At 44.7% G+C, this 14,790-nt stretch overlaps 1 protein-coding gene across 1 annotated transcript in view; it reads left to right on the top strand.

The window, feature by feature from the left end:
• The window catches only part of MTHFD1L (methylenetetrahydrofolate dehydrogenase (NADP+ dependent) 1 like), a 466,799-nt gene that overhangs the window by 73,603 nt on the left and 378,406 nt on the right, over positions 1–14,790 (top strand). Inside the window, exon 11 of the mRNA XM_068279548.1 lies at positions 3,235–3,309. Within this exon, the coding sequence (XP_068135649.1) occupies positions 3,235–3,309 (75 nt within the window). The remainder of the gene's footprint in view (positions 1–3,234; positions 3,310–14,790) is intronic.

Here is a 14,790-nt window from a genome sequence, read left to right as displayed (position 1 = left end):
AGAAACACCTGATCTGCTGCATGCTTGTTTAGGGTCTAGGGCAAATGGTTTTAGAGGCAGAGGATCAGCAGGATAACCAGGCAACTGGTATTGCTTAAAAGGAAATAAATATGGCAGCCTCTCTCTATCTCTCACTACAGTTTTTCTTTAAAGGAATACTTAAGCCCCCAAAAAAATGACATTTACTCACCCGGGGCATCACTTAGCCCCCTGAAGCTGGATGGTGCCCTTGCAGCCCCGCTCTGATCGTCCTGTCCCCGCCGGCGGCTACTTCCGGGTTCGGCGTCAGCCGCCGACAGGCTGGGAACGCGGCTGATTCTCCGCGTTTCCAGCCGCTATATCACCCTCTATTCTGCATAGAGGGTGGTATAGCGGCTGGGAACGCTGAGAATCAGCCGCGTTCCCAGCCTGTCGGCGGCTGACGCCGAACCCGGAAGTAGCCGCCGGCGGGGACAGGACGATCGGATAAATCTAAAAAAATAAAAAAAGGTTTAACTTACTTGGGGCTTCTTCCAGCTTCCTGCAGCCATCCTGTGCCCACGCCGTTTCCAAACAATCCTCTGTTACCCCGACGTGGCTCACTTTCTCTTCTGGCAGTAGCCGTCCATTGTGCCTGCACAACTCTGGCCATGTGCATCCTCATTCGCACTCCTGTCGCTGGCAGTGTACTGCATAGGCGCAGTAGAGATTTTATCATACTGCGCCTGCGCAGGAAGCTCCTGGCCACGCATCCGAGAATGCAGTAGAGGTCGACTTAGAAGTCGGCGTGAACAAAAGTGAGGCATGGTGAGGAGCGGTGGATTGTTTGGAAACGGCGTGGGCACAGGACGTCTGCAGGGGGCTGGCAGAAGCCCCAGGTAAGTGAACCTTTTTTTTTCACTTTCTTTTAATATATATCTTCAGATCGGCTTTAATAGCTGCTGTGTTTGTGGTTAGGGATTTGGATCCAGCAGTCAAAGTTGATTGGGCTGGATTCCAATTCTTGAAAGTGTCAAGCAACCTATTGCTAATTCCTAGCTTGTTTTTGATTGGCAGTGCAGGACTTACATTGAAAGGGCTCTGAGCACAGTAAACTTTTATTTATTAAATTTTTTACGATGAAAAGGTATACTGATACCTTTGGGGGGCTGGGGGTTAGGGGGAGTACCATAACTTACATATGGGTGGGGCTGATCCTATTACCCACCCTCCCTGTGGCCGAACTTCAAAGGATCCGCCTTTCTAGCCTGCTCCCAGCCGCAGTGCATGGTTGGGAATTGTAGCAGTGTTCTCCCCTGCTGGGTGGGGTGAGATGAGAGAATGCAGGGCCGGTGCTTCTGTGAGCAACTCTGCTTACAGCATAGGAGGAGGTGAGCCAATGACAGCCGGGTGCTCATCAAAACTAGCCAGGTGGAGCACCTGGCTAAAAGAGCCTGTGGAGAACACTGTTGTAGTATGTAGAGATGTGTACATTTGCTGGGGATTACAGCTCCTGGCATGCAACGCTGCAAACATCTCTGACTAGTGTGCACTAAACAGGCGGATTCTTTGAACTGCGGTCAGATGGGTGTGGTGATGGCTACCTCCACAGGACCATTCCCCCCCCATGTAGATAAGCAATGCCTCTTCCCCTAACCCCTCTCTTATGGCATACTGCATTTCGAACCTCATTACTTATGGGGAGGTTAATTGTAACTAAATAAATAAATTTTTCTGGTGCTCAGTGTACTCTGGTGAGCTTGCCCACCAAATCTAATTGTTATGAGTGGAAAGTTTCTGAGAATGGGGTATATATATGGACTCAAAACATCAAGTATAGATATGGTTTGCTTGTGACATAACAGTATAAAAGAGGCTGTCTTACAGAGTGCTTTATATACGGGCCGCACCGCATACATTCTATGCAGCGAAAAACGAATGGTGAGCATGGCAACGGAGATGCGGTGGGCGGAGCCTGAACCACTACATAGGTGGTGACGTTTGCTAGCAAAACTACACCCTGATGAAACGTCCAATTGGGACGTGAAACGCGTCGGTGGGCGGAGCTGACGCGGCAGCGTGTACTGCAGCATCATCCACACACGTGGGGCACGGAATTCCGGGCTGGCGTCTTCCGTGTTAGAGAGTTGCGGCATGGTGGAGCCAACAGCATTACGCTCCCAGGCCAATCAATAGGACTCTGCCACACGGATCAGCGGAAGCTTCCTGGATGAGATACCTTTATTGGATATGGGTGAGATCTACCCCTCTTTGCTTTGACCAAGTGGCTGTTATTCAAGTTCTGGTGATATCTTGACGAACTGAACCATTTGGAGGAATCCAAGTTAATTTAAAGGGGGCCCCCCATACCTAATATCTAGGCACATGCATGTGTGGTGAATGAATGCGCGGACGCGGATAAGTGCAGCAAAATTGAGGTTTCTGGCCAGACACAGTTTTGTTTCTATGCTTAAGATATTGAATTGTTACCATTTGGTACGCAGTCAGCGTCATATATGTCATCCGCAGTAACTGTTTTTATGGTGATTGTTTGGGGAACATACTGACCTATGGCTAATATGTCTGAGGATTGGTGTCTTTTAACGATTTTGATATAATAAACGTAACTTGGTATACTTTATGAGGCTGTGCGACCATTTTAAATTGTTTAGTATATGTTTACAGTCTAGGTTGGCCTCATCTCCATATCAAAGGGAGTGATAAGTCTCAAGTAATTTATGACACCGCTTATGCATAGAACTGATTAGTACTGAGATTAGAGTTAGGACTGTGAGCACTCAGCACACACAGGAAGTTAAGTACTCCAACAGCTCCAACTTGTGTCTGCATATACTTGTATCTACATATACTTGTGGCTAATGCCTGTGTTTTTCTAACACAATTTGTGGCAGTGCTAGTCATAGCAAATTGGGGCAACCTAGAGATTGCTTTCTTGAGTTTGATCATTTTTTTTCACTTGCCTGATCTGGGGGTTTCTTCCAGCTGGGCACAGAAGCGTGCTGGGATAAATAGTTGTTTATGTAAGTGTCAATTTACCAACCATCTCTGTAGGCAATTCTTGCTATTGCCTAACATTTCCCACATAAAGGTTGCAAGCTTGTTTCACTTAGTATATGTACATGAAAATCTAGGCTTTTTTTGGAAACTTATGCTCATCAGTGTAGTGCAATCTTAGCAAATCCTCCACAATCTGTATCTTGGCGTTTAGATAAGCACATATTGTTTTTTTTCTTATGTGTGTATATTTTCTTCCAGGCCCTTTATAATCGGCTTGTTCCCCCAATCGGTGGTGTCAGGAAATTTTCTCCCATCCAGATTTCTCGGTTAAAGGTAATTTATTATTGAGCTCAGTATTCATGTAAAACAATTGCTTAGTTATAATCATGAGCTATAACTAACATACAAGATCTGCTGTAATTCACTTTCTGAGCTTCAGTCTTGCTGATTTGTGGTTGAGAATTAGATTGAAAGCATGTGGGGGGAGGAGGGGACTGCAGGGGGAGGAAGAGACCTATTAGAAGAGGTTCCATCACCAGCCAAAGGGCTTCATCATTTGAAATGAAGCGAGCAAATATCAATGTCTAATATTTAATTCAGGCATATTTAATTAGTCTACCTTACATTGAGGTTGAGAATCATCCTGTACGTAAATAAAGGTTATCTTTATATTCCGTTAAAATATTTACATCAACTTAAAGCGGACCTGAACTCAACCTGAAAACATAAAGAAAAACATTTCTTTGTTACAGCTGATACAAATCCTGAAATCTGCACTGTTTGTACTTACTACTTTCATGGAGGCAGACATGTTGTTCACATCCTATGCTTTCAAGTGAGCTTATTTGCCTTATCTGCAATGACAGTCAGGTGACACAGGGGAAAGATCAAATTACAACTTGTGATTAAACACAAATGAGGGGACATTAAGCTAAACTCTCAAAATACATACAGGGTACTTTTCTCTGTTTTCCTTCTGTCCTGTGCAAGAGTTCGGGTCCACTTTAACGCCATAAAATTCTTTATACAGATGTTGCCATATAATCTTAACTATAAGTCGACCCCAATATTTGACCCACCGAAACTGGAATTTTATACTGACGCAAGTTTGCCCAGGAAAGATCTACATCCCAGTTATAAGTCAGACATTTAGGTCTGACTCCTAGATAAAGCGACCTCCAAACTTTTTGATATCGAGTCAGACCTACATTTCTCGACTTATAGTCCAGGATATTTGGTAATTTCTTGTTTGGACGTCTGGGAAATTATGTTAAAATTACAATGCATGTCAAATGTCCTCATCCCTGATTTAAACATGGTTATTGCAGTTTGATTTACAAGAATGCTTTCATAGCCAGTATACTTATCTGCCCACAGTGCGCACCTCACTGTCCATTTAAAGGTGTAGGAAGGCTGCAAAGTTTTGACTTGCGGATGTTTTACCTTGTGCTTATTCAGGGGTTGCTTTGTCTCCCCACTGTCAATATTTTTTCCCGCCCACCTTATTACTATGGACTGTCTATACCTCAGTGGAGGGATACTATTTCTGTATCTCTCAAAGACAGTTTCTTACTTTCGGCTCTGCGCAGGTGTTCAGGCATGGAGGGCTGCAATGTGAGACGAAAGAACCGGGTACCGTATTTTTCGCAATATAAGACGCTCCGAAATATAAGATGCACCTAGATTTAGAGGGCAAAAATCAGGGGGAAAAAAATAAACTAAACCTTGGTGCATCTATGGTGCAGGGGCGTCTTATGGACCTTCAACGCCCCAAAAACTATCTCTATCTAAGCTACACTGCCCATCTACATTAAATCCTGCTACACTACACCTAATTTACCCCTGCTGCCCCCACCAACTACACTTCACTAACCCCAGCTACCACCACCACCAACTACACTACACTTCACCAACTAACCCCTGCAGCCAACCCAAACTACACTACACTACACTACACTTCACTAACTAAATCCTGCAGCTAACCCAAACTACACTACACTTCACCCCTGCTGCATCTCACCGGATCCTGCCGCTGCGATCCTCTCCTCCACCTGACTGTGTGACGAGCGGTGCACGTGCACCGAGATCACGCATGACGTCAGGCGCACGTGCGCCGCTCGTCACACAGAAGGGGGCACTGTAACTACTGAAAGGACGCTGTAACTGTGGAGGACGTCGGTGGGGCGGCAGCGCGTTTTTACCGCATGGCTGCAGTCTGCGTATGAGACTGCAGTGAAGAAGATCCGGCGGCTAAAACACTCAAGAGTGGGGATACTTGATGGGATAGCTGGCACCCTCTGATGACTGCAGTTTGGGACACTCGGATGACCCTCGAATGACGGCAGTCAGGAGGAGGAGGAGAGGATCGCAGCGGCAGGATCAGGTAAGTATGTTTTGGGGCCAAAATACCGTACCTTTAGAATATAAGATGCACCCACTTTTTACTTCTAGTTTTGGGGAAGAAGTCTTATATTGCAGAAAAATATGGTAAGTATGTTTTTTTTATTTATTTTTTTATTTTTTTTATCACAAATATTTAAATAAATTTAAAGAGGACCTTTACTTTTGCACAGGACAGAATGATAATGGAAAGAAATGCAAGATGGCCTGTTAGCTTTTTCTCCTGAGTTTTTTCCTAAGAGATCATTTTTTCATCTTCTATTAAGACTAACTTTTTGGGGGGGAACAGCTGAGGCTATATATGGTGGGTTGGTTTTTTGTTTTGTGTTAGTGCTACTGAGCGTCAATGCTTATTGGCGCTCCGTAGCACTAAACTCATATAGGTCATTGCTTCATTGTGATATGCAAGCCCCTTCACCGCGGCAAGGTAACGATCACGAAGGGGAATTGACACATGTACATGACTTTTGTCTTGTTGTTGCAGCCGCAGTGCATCCAGAAAAATTAGGCAGGCATGTACACGCACCAGAAAAATTATTATAGCGGCCGCTGCTAGCAGCGGCTTTAAAAATTCAGGAATCCACCTGGAGTCCTGGACCCTGTTGGTGGTGGCGGAGAAGGCAGTCAAGCGGGCTGCAGGCAGAGATGCTGTGTGGGGACCGACTTAGTCTTGGGGCAGGCAGTCACATGGCATGCAGGCAGAGATGCTGTGTGTGGGGACTGACTTAGTCTTCTGGCAGGCCTGACTGTGCTTTGCAGACCAGGCATCCGTGGTCAGATGGACCCTTGGTCCAATGCTGTGTGCCAGAGATGATACCACTTGCCTTTCAACATCACGGTACAGTTTGGGTATCGCCTTTTTTGAGAAATAATTGTGGCCTGGTATCTTCCACTGCGGTTTGTGGCTTTGCTTTTGTGTGCTGCTTTTCCTCAGGTGGTCATCCCATTGCAGTTTGTGCTTTGTAATCATGTGCCTTCGTAAGGTAGTTGTCCCTATGCGGGTCTTGGTCTTTCCATGGCTCAATTTTCGGTGGCAGAGAGCACAGATGGCATTGCTCTCATCTGAGGCAGATACACCAAAAAATTTCCACACCGCTGAGCCCTGGGATGATGGCACTTTGGTGATGGGTGCCGACGGAGTGTTAAGTGGGGTGCCAGAATCAGAGCAGGAGGAGGAAGATATGTCACGCTTCCATGCGAAAGCTGAGGAAGATGAGGTGTTCTGTGTTAAATAGTCAACTATGTCCTGACAATATTGGGGGTTGATGGCACGTGCCTTCTTCTGAACACTGTACTTTGGTCGAGGGCTGCACGAAATCACAACAGCACGACCTTGAACAGACCTGCTGGGTGGCCTGCCTCTGGCTGTCTCTCTGCCTGTTGTTTCGTCCATTTTGGGGGATGAAGTGAAAGGTATGCACTGACCAAGGACGGACTGACCACTAGGGCACAGACCGAGGGCCTGTGGTCAGGAGGGGGGGGGCGCCAGAGCACCCTGAGCAGGAGGGGAGGCAGCCAGTGAAAGGGAGCTATGGGCAGAGCGGTGGAGAAGGGCGGACGTCTCCCCCCACTTCCCTCACCTTGGGACCCCCCTTTCTGGCTCTTCCCTCCGGATTAATGTTTATTAGTCTCGGTGCAGCAGCTGACAGTAGCCGGGGACTTACCGCTGTTACAGCCACCAGAGGGAGCTTTGATCTGTGTGCCGCTAGTCTGGTCTACTCAAGACCAGACTTGCGGCGCACAGATCACAGCTCCCTCCGCTGGCTGGAAGAACAGCGGTAAGTCCCCAGCCGCTGCGCCGAGACTAATAAACATTAATCCGGAGGGGAGAGCCAGGAAGGGGGGCCCCAAGGTGAGGGAAAAGGGGGGGGGGAAGACGTCCGCCCTTCCCCATCGCTCTGCCCACAGCTCCCTTTCACTGGCTGCTTCCCCTCCTGTGGATACCTACAGACCTGGCTATACTGGGGGCACCAATAGACCTGGCTATACTGGGGGCACCGATAGACCTGGCTATACTGGGGGCACCTATACACCTGACTACATATACTGGGGACACCTACAGACCTGGCTATACTGGGGACACCTACAGACCTGGCTATACTGGGGACACCTACAGACCTGGCTATACTGGGGGCACCTATACACCTGACTACATATACTGGGGGACACCTATAGACCTGGCTACAAATACTGGGAACACCTATACACCTGGCTACATATACTGGGGAGACCAATAGATCTGGCTATCTATACTGGGGACACCTATAGACTTGGCTATCTATACTGGGGACACCCATAGACCTGGCTTCCTATTCTGGGGACACCCATAGACCTAGCTACCTATTCTGGGGACACCCATAGACCTAGCTACCTATTCTGGGGACACCTATAAACCTGGATACCTGCACAGGCAACACCTATAGGCCTGGTTACTTCCACTGGGAATACCTTTTGACCTGGTTACCTTTACTGGGGACATCTAATTTGGGGGAACTGCTGCCAGATTAACCATTTTTGGGGAACCGCTGCTGCCAGATTAAGTGCATGTTGGGGAATAGCTGCCAGATTATTTGTATTTTTGGGGAACCGCTGCCAGATTGTGTATGTTGGGGGAACCGCTGCGTCCAGATTATGTGTATTTTGGGGGAACCACTGCTGCCAGATTACATGTATTTTGGGTGATCCGCTGCCAGATTACGCATATTTTGGGGAACTGCTGCCAAACTATGTGTATTTGGGGGAACGGCTGCTGCCAGATTACGTCTATTTTGGGGGAACAGCCGCCATATTATCTGTATGTTGGAGGAACCGCTGCCATATTGCATGGATTTTTGGTGAAATGCTGTCAGATTACATGTATTTTGGGGGGAAACACTATGGCAGAGTTCAAACTTCCCCGGCAGACCTTTTACACTACTGCTAAGGTCATGTTTATTTTGCCCCACCCATGACCACGCCCACATTCTGTTGCGTGACCACACCCATTTTTTGGCAGGGTTGTTTGTCAGTGTAAGATATCTGTTGGCAGTAAATTATTATATCTTAGTCTGTAAAAATTAACATGGAATGTGAGCCAACACTGGTACGGAGCCCCATAATCTCCTATTGCCCAGGGGCCCCATGAGTTTTCAGTCCGCCCCTGGCATTGACTTGTCTAATACAATGTGCAGTCACACAGATGCAGTGAAAGGTATACACTGACTGCTGGTATAATACAATGTTCAGTCACACAGGTGCAGTGAAAGGTATGCAGTGACTGCTGGTATAACAATGTGCAGTTACACAGGTGCAGTGAAAATGGATGCACTGACTGCTGGTATATAAAACAGCATGCGATCACACAGATGCAGTGACAGGTATGCAGTGACTGCTATATAAAACAGTGTGTGGTCACACAGTCGCAAATAAGTTCACGTATATTATACATTGTGGTTTGTGAGAAAATTAATTTGAAAATTAAAATAATTGTTTTTTAAACCCCTGTAATATGCCATTTTGCTGCGATACACTTTATTTTATAGCAAGTTCTTAGTTCTGCATACACATTTTATAAATTTTAAAGCAAACCTGTGATCCAGCGCTGAGACCTTCTGGAAGATTGGGTGCATTACGTGTAATAAGTTTAATTTCAAAGTTGTAATTACATATAATCGTAATTGCATTTTCCATTAGCAGAATTAGCACATTATTATCATCATCTAAGACAGAAGGAGGCACCCAGGGGGGGCAGAGGTGCTATAGAAGTACACAGTAGAGGCAGAGGTGGCACAGAGGGGTACACTGAGGGAAAAGGGGGACAAAATTAAAACCTGGGTGGGGTGGGAAGAGATGGCACAGGGGTACAGATGGGGGGACACTGGAGGCACAGGAGGACAGAGGAGGGGACAGAGAGAGCACAGTGTTCTGATTTAGTAACTGATTCAGGTTAAGAATGAACCTACAGTTCCTATCTCGTTCGTTAACCGAGGACCACCTGTATTCTAAATCTGAATGCCCTTTACAGTTTGAGCACATGTGAATAGGGATGTGATGAACACTATAGTCTCCTCTGCTGCCAATACTAATCCGCTCACTGGTTTGCTTTGCAAGGTGTTTTTGGAGTTTTAAATGCAGTGCAATGTTGCCACATATAAAATGATCTTTAGCTTTGTTGTATGCCATTCATTTGTTTCTGCTGGCATTAGGTCTGAGTGACGACTCTTATACTCAGGCAAACAGTAAAAAAATGTATTTTATTTTATGATACAATTGCTTTCTGTCTCATTAAATGTGCATTTCAGTCTAAATGAGGGGACCTACTTCAATGGAAAGCTTAAAATAATCAATTTCAACCTGAAAAATGGAATGTTAAAACACAAAAATTGTCACGTCTGGGCACCTTCAGGAAGTTCATATAAGCATAGTGTAGCTTTGAGACTGGAGAAATATACAGAAAGGGTCTGGATATGCCCTTTTAACCCTTGCCAGATTAATAGATAGCAATAATTGCTTCTGTAAGAGTGTGGCTGATGTATTTTTCTCTGTTTTTCAAAAGTGCACCATTTGGGTATGACCTAATCAGTAACAGTGAATATTCTGGATGTGATTTAATTGGAAAAGTGCATGTGCTATACCTTCTAAAAAATGCATGCAAAAAAATATAGGTTTATGGTGGAGGCACCGAAACAGTTCAAAAATGAGTTAAAACGGCTTAAAAAAGAGCGGTAGTGTCAAGACTTGAGTCTCCTGAAGAATAATAGCCAGTATAAATTTTCATCAGTTTGAGGCCGGTTGTACACCTAAAAGATACGGTGATCACAAGGCAAGGGAGCCTGCGGCCCCACATCACTGCACCGCATAAATCTGGCTTCATATAACCTTGTGCCATGGTGCTGCGATAGGCATATGCCCACCCCTCGCTCAATGACATACACCCTGCTGGGCATGAAGTACGTCCCTGGGATTCCCGTTGGTCCGTGCATGCACACCACGCTGCACCGCACTACCGTCGTTCTTACGCGCCCGTTGACTTGCAGTACTGCTTCTTTTGTGGGGTAGGCACAGTTCATGCAGTAATGCGCTGCAGATTTTGCAATGGCATTGCAGCAATTTGGACACTTCTGCTGCATTGCATTAAATCCACTATGCAAGTCAACCAGTGTGCAAGCGGCCTGAAGATTTACAGTGGAGGAAATAATTATTTGACCCCTCACTGATTTTGTAAGTTTGTCCAATGACAAAGAAATGAAAAATCTCAGAACAGTATCATTTCAATGGTAGGTTTATTTTAACAGTGGCAGATAGCACATCAAAAGGAAAATCGAAAAAATAACCTTAAATAAGATAGCAACTGATTTGCATTTCATTGAGTGAATGAAATAAGTTTTTGAACCCCTACCAACCATTAAGAGTTCTGGCTCCCACAGAGTAGTTAGACACTTCTACTCAATTAGTCACCCTCATTAAGGACACCTGTCTTAACTAGTCACCTGTATAAAAGACACCTGTCCACAGAATCAATCAATCAATCAAGCAGACTCCAAACTCTCCAACATGGGAAAGACCAAAGAGCTGTCCAAGGATGTCAGAGACAAAATTGTAGACCTGCACAAGGCTGGGATGGGCTACAAAACCATTAGCAAGAAGCTGGGAGAGAAGGTGACAACTGTTGGTGCGATTGTTCGAAAATGAAAGGAGCACAAAATGACCATCAATCGACCTCGCTCTGGGGCTCCACGCAAGATCTCAACTCGTGGGGTGTCAATGGTTCTGAGAAAGGTGAAAAAGCATCCTAGAACTACACGGGAGGAGTTAGTGAATGACCTCAAATTAGCAGGGACCCCAGTCACCAAGAAAACCATTGGAAACACATTACACCGCAATGGATTAAAATCCTGCAGGGCTCGCAAGGTCCCCCTGCTCAAGATAGCACATGTGCAGGCCCGTCTGAAGTTTGCCAATGAACACCTGAATGATTCTGTGAGTAACTGGGAGGTGCTGTGGTCTGATGAGACCAAAATAGAGCTCTTTGGCATTAACTCAACTCACTGTGTTTGGAGGAAGAAAAATGCTGCCTATGACCCCCAAAACACCGGCCCCACCGTCAAGCATGGGGGTGGAAACATTTTGGTTTGGGGGTGTTTTTCTGCTAAGGGCACAGGACAACTTAATCGCATTAACGGGAAAATGGACGGAGCCATGTATCGTGAAATCCTGAACGACAACCTCCTTCCCTCTGCCAGGAAACTGAAAATGGGTTGTGGATGGGTGTTCCAGCACGACAATGACCCAAAACATACAGCAAAGGCAACAAAGGAGTGGCTCAAGAAGAAGCACATTAAGGTCATGGAGTGGCCTAGTCAGTCTCCGGACCTTAATCCAATAGAAAACCTATGGAGGGAGCTCAAGCTCAGAGTTGTACAGAGACAGCCTCGAAACCTTAGGGATTTAGAGATGATCTGCAAAGAGGAGTGGACCAACATTCCTCCTAAAATGTGTGCAAACTTGGTCATCAATTACAAGAAACGTTTGACCTCTGTGCTTGCAAACAAGGGTTTTTCCACTAAGTATTAAGTCTTTTATTGTTAGAGGGTTCAAAAACTTATTTCACTCAATGAAATGCAAATCAGTTGCTATCTTTTATTGAAGGTTATTTTTTCGATTTTCCTTTTGATGTGCTATCTGCCACTGTTAGAACAGTATCATTTCAATGGTAGGCTTATTTTGAGACTTTTCATTTCTTTGTCATTGGACAAACTTACAAAATCAGTGAGGGGTCAAATAATTATTTCCTCCACTGTATAGTACAAGAAAAGGGTATGAAAACACGATTGCCAGGCTTTACTTGCTTCCTCAGATCAGTAAAACCCACAACAAAATTCAGTGTGGCTAAAAATAAAGGATATAAGCATCTCCTTGCAGGGGAGGATTGTGGCTAATACTGACCTGAGGAAGCAGCTAAAGCCTGCAAAATGCATTGCCATACCTTATTCTTGTATTAAGAAATCTTCATATTGATGCAAAGTCATATTGACTATTGTTCTTCAGGAGATGTAAGTCTTGACACTTCCTCTACTTTTTTAACCTGTTTGATTTAATTCTATAATTGTTTGGGTCCACCTTTATCCTATCATTATACACAACTCCTTTTAGTTCAGTCCCTCCCAAAAACCAGGAGCATGACCGGCAAGAATCTGCTTTACACAAACTGTGTTCCCAGTTCGTGACATATTGCACTATTGGCTCCTGTGTTTTCTGGGTTCTCCCTTCTTCTAATGCAAAAAGTATGTTCCGTGTTGCAAAAACTCATGTAGTCAATGTGAAGCCTAGTTCATGTATGTGCTTCTGGTCTGCTTGTGTTTTAAACAACTGTGCTATTCTAGGGTTCGTTACAGTGCGGTTAAAGTATTTACTTATTGTATAAGAATTTCAGTAAGCAAATTATGGTTTAAAAGTTTAAGACACTGAATAAGGATACTATCAGATCTTTATTGACCAATATTTTTGTTGTAATTATCTCTCTATTAGCAGTATGAGTGCTTCTTAAAAAGCATATGCTTTGTCATGATGACTGTTTAGCAGTGGTGGTGGAGTGCTGTGTAATGAAAGCATTATGGTTTTACAGTTTTAACGATTTCTCTAGAGGCTACAGTCATCTGCCTGACTCCAAATGTCTGAATGGAGTTCCTTGACTATTTACCTTTCTTCCTCATTAATCAAATGCTGAGTGTTCTTCGGTCATGCACAACATCGTTTACATAATGATGGATCAAGTTAGTCCAATAATAATCAAATATCCTTGTGAAGCTAGTACGGTATTGAAATCTTTGACTTATAGGGGTAATTTCATTAATTTCCACTAGGTGGCAGTGGATCAGTTGCAAACATATTTTATTTTGACTGAGCCATCATATGGGATCCTTCTTGTTTACACAGGACATGGGTGTGTTGTGGTCTGACTGGCAGTTCATTTTAACTGGGGACATGAAAAGTAAAATATTTTTGTGGTGTGGATTTAATTATCCACTCATCCTGACCTTGCTAACATTCTGTTACTGACAAATGTTCGGCACTTGAGAAAGCCATATTCATAGCAGCAGTTGTCTCTGCATGCCAATTTATGTTTGCATCTTGTAAATGCTAATGTATATATTGTAAGCACATGTCCATTGTTAACAATCGGACATAATCAAGATGATATGGCTAGGGTTTCTTTTGCTTTCCAAGTATGCTAAAGGGAGCTGTCTTCAGCCTTGCATAGATTTCATATGATCCCGCTGGGTTAGTTTCATAAAGGGTGCATGGATGCTTGAAACGCCTGTTGCTATCCATATCTGTGCCTGTGCTGGCTGAAAAATAAATGATGCTTAGCAAAATAAATAGTACTAGTAAAAAAAAGTGCAGAGAGTCTGCACAAAGGCTGCACTAGAGCAGAGTTGAATGAATTACATAATTTATTTCATTGGTACAATGCAATTACATAAAAAATGTAAAAAAAACATGGAGGCGGTAAAGGTAACACAATCAGGGTATAAATAATATACTGTAGGCCAAGTATAGGAAAATTATTATTATTATTTATTAGATTTATATAGCGCCAACATATTACACAGCGCTGTACAATAAATAGGATTACAGACAATGACAACAGGGTTGACAGAATACAGGTAACAGACCATAGATACAACAATACAGGTAATAGCAATAAGATACACAACACAATGCAGATAATAGTACAATGCCAGATCATAAACTGGAATGGTAGTGGTAAAAAATTACCAGTTCCAAATTCTGGGTAAAGTGCACACAGTCAAGTATGATACACAAGGGGAGAGGGCCCTGCCAAAGGCTTACAATCTAGAGGGAGAGGCTGTTGACACAAAAGGAGGGGGTGCATCAAGAAGTTATTGGCAGAAAGGATTAGGGTAGTGTTGAGTTGATGTAGGCCTCCTTGAAAAAGTGAGTTTTGAGTGCTTTTTTTGAAGGTGTTGAAGGTGGGAGCGAGCCTGATGGGCAGTGGGAGAGAGTTCCACAGGATAGGGGCAGCTCTAGTGAAGTCCTGCAGTCTGGCATGGGAGTGCGAGATGCGTGGGGTGGTTAAGAGGAGGTCGTTGGAGGAGCGAAGTGGGCGGCCAGGTGTATATCTGCTGACCAGGTCAGAGATGTAGGTTGGGCAGGACTTGTGTATGGATTTGTATGCCAAACATAGGATCTTGAAGCTGATTCTGAAGTGAATTGGGAGCCAATGAAGGGATGTGCGTAGGGGAGTTGTGGAGACAGAGCGGTGGGAGGAGTAGAGGAGTCTGGCTGCTGCATTCATGATGGATTTTAGGGGGGCGATGCGGTTTTGAGGAAGGCCTGACAAGAGGGAGTTGCAGTAGTCCAGGCGGGAGATGATGAGGGCATGGACAAGGAGTTTGGTAGTGTCTGGGGTCA

This window comes from Hyperolius riggenbachi, chromosome 4 (genome assembly GCF_040937935.1).
Source record: "Hyperolius riggenbachi isolate aHypRig1 chromosome 4, aHypRig1.pri, whole genome shotgun sequence".
NCBI lineage: Eukaryota > Metazoa > Chordata > Amphibia > Anura > Hyperoliidae > Hyperolius > Hyperolius riggenbachi.
This window is presented reverse-complemented; position numbering and strand designations above follow the sequence as displayed.